The 2,418-nt window shown below is 19.1% G+C and overlaps 1 protein-coding gene across 1 annotated transcript; it reads right to left on the reverse strand.

The window, feature by feature from the left end:
• Window positions 1-238: 238 nt before the first annotated feature.
• PVX_042690 (variable surface protein Vir30, putative) lies at window positions 239-1,529 on the reverse strand (the record flags this gene model as incomplete). Its single annotated transcript, XM_001612406.1, has 3 exons — window positions 239-400; window positions 520-1,272; window positions 1,431-1,529. The coding sequence occupies 3 exons, from the start codon at window positions 1,527-1,529 to the stop codon at window positions 239-241; spliced, it is 1,014 nt and encodes a 337-aa protein (XP_001612456.1).
• Between the last annotated feature and the right edge of the window lie 889 nt (window positions 1,530-2,418).

A 2,418-nucleotide genomic window follows, 5' to 3' on the forward strand; every position in this document is an offset into this window, starting at 1 on the left:
ATATTATCATATATATTTTACATAATATGTACAATGCATAGAACAATATATTATAAAATATTTTAAATTGAACAGACATAATAATTAATGTATATATGCAAACTATATATATTTTATATTATTATCTTCTGTTAGTTATATGTACACTTATTAATAATATTGTATTTTAGCTTTGTTCATAATTCATTAAAAAATAAATGGAAATGTATCAATATTCAATATATGAAAAAGATAAAATTCATAATGTTTGATATTTAATATTATATGTCCCTTGCCGTGAACTTATATGATCACTTTCTTGCTCCATTAATGATATTTTTGTATATTCTTCATCATTATTGCTAATATCATTATTTAATATTCCTATTTTTGATTTAAGCAATTGTCCCATTGGAGTAAACTATAATTAAAAAATATATATGTATAATAAAATACGATTCTGTATAATATTAAATAACGAAAAATATTAATTTATTGATATCAATATAATATTAATAGTTTAATATTTTATTCACTAACCTTATATAAAACCCCAAATAAGGGAATTAATCCAACAACTGTTCCTGTAACTGCGGTTGTTATAATTTTATTATCGGTGCATTCTGATAATTTTATAAGATCATCAGAAAATTCAGATTTTTTTCCTTTGAATGTATTATAAAGTTCATCATATTTTGATTCAAATGTTACTAGTTTTTTACAAAATGTAATCTTATTATTATCATCACTGCATATATATTTAGCTTTATTGTAATCAGCGCAACATGCAGTTGAGTGAGGTAATAATGACGTTTTTTCCGGCCCCGACTTATTTTCTATAATATTTTTAAGTTTACTATAGTTCTGATATAAACTATATAATATATTCATTTTATGAAGTTCTTCCTTTTTAATGTCGTATAAAAAATTTAATGAATCGAAATTAAATTCGAATATATCAGAACACTGACTCTGTATAGTATTTTCGATTTCTAAAACACATGTTTTTCCATTAATTTTATCATCGTTCAATTTCATATTTAACCAATAATTTAACAGCCCACAATTTTGTTTATAACTAGTATTCTGTTCTTGTTTTTTACAATTGGGGAAATGATTACATAGTTTTGTAAATATTTCACATATATATTTTGCATTTTCTTTATCTCCTAATTGAGATGCCGTAGCACTAGAAAAGGAATCACAATATTTAGATGCGTCAACCGATCTAACAGTATCTTCAATACTTTTTCCATCTTTCATATAATTACTAATATTGTCGAAAAAGTCATACTAAAAATTAAAAGACATATTATTAATTTATTACTAAGAACAGATTTAAATAAATAAAATATATGATATGTATATAATATTTATAAAATATGCAATAGATAAATTGTTTTAATAATTTAAATGAAAATATACGCTATAATCCTCTATTTTTCCGGCACACGACATTTTGCTTTATTGAACTTAATAAGATGAAAAAATAATGTAATGAACATAACATATATGTGTGTGTTTATAATACAAAGATATAGACTATTCATAAAATGATAATAAATTTTATTTATTTTATAATTTGTATAAATTATATGTTGTAAGAACTCTTAATAATATGTATTCAATGAATAAAAATTAATAATGGAAACATATCGAACATCATGAGCGTTTAATATTCTACTAATATATAATAAAAATAAGAATTATATTTATTATTTATGCTAGTTGAAAAGCTAAGACGAGATAAATTAAAATATATATTATTACTAATTATATAAAATAGGTATAAAAGGAATATACAAATATCCTTATGAATAATACTGTAATTGCAAATAATAATTTTGTACTTATTTCGCTTTTTATAGTACCATAAAATAAAAAAAAGTAAAGGATTTGTGTTAAAATTATATATAATATTTAAAAAAAAATTATTTCATTTTTCTTTGGAAAAGCATTCCTTAAATTAAAAAATTATTGATTAAAATTATTATTTTTATTTTAAAAAGAAAATTGTAAATTTTATGTATTTATTATATTATGAAAAGTCTGTGTTATTAAATAGAATAAAAAATTTATATTTTATATATAATATATATATATTTATAAATAATTTTTTATGAAACATATTTTAGGGAAATCATATTTAAACTAATAATTTAGTCATTTTCATTATGCAGTGTTGTTAAATAGATGTTATATTTTTATATTTAATATAGTATAAAATAGGTATTTATTTTCTTTCATCATATAACTTAATTTTTTAAAATTAATGGATCATACATTATTGAACAGAAATTTAATTATTAATAAAATTACAATAGTTTATACCATTTAATTATATATATTAAATGTTTAATATAAATATTTCAGTGCACTTTTACAATGTTATTTTTTATTTAAAACAAGATTATATATTCATATGAAACATATTTTTAT

This window comes from Plasmodium vivax, genomic scaffold (assembly GCF_000002415.2).
Source record: "Plasmodium vivax scf_4755 genomic scaffold, whole genome shotgun sequence".
Taxonomy (NCBI): Eukaryota; Apicomplexa; class Aconoidasida; order Haemosporida; family Plasmodiidae; genus Plasmodium; species Plasmodium vivax.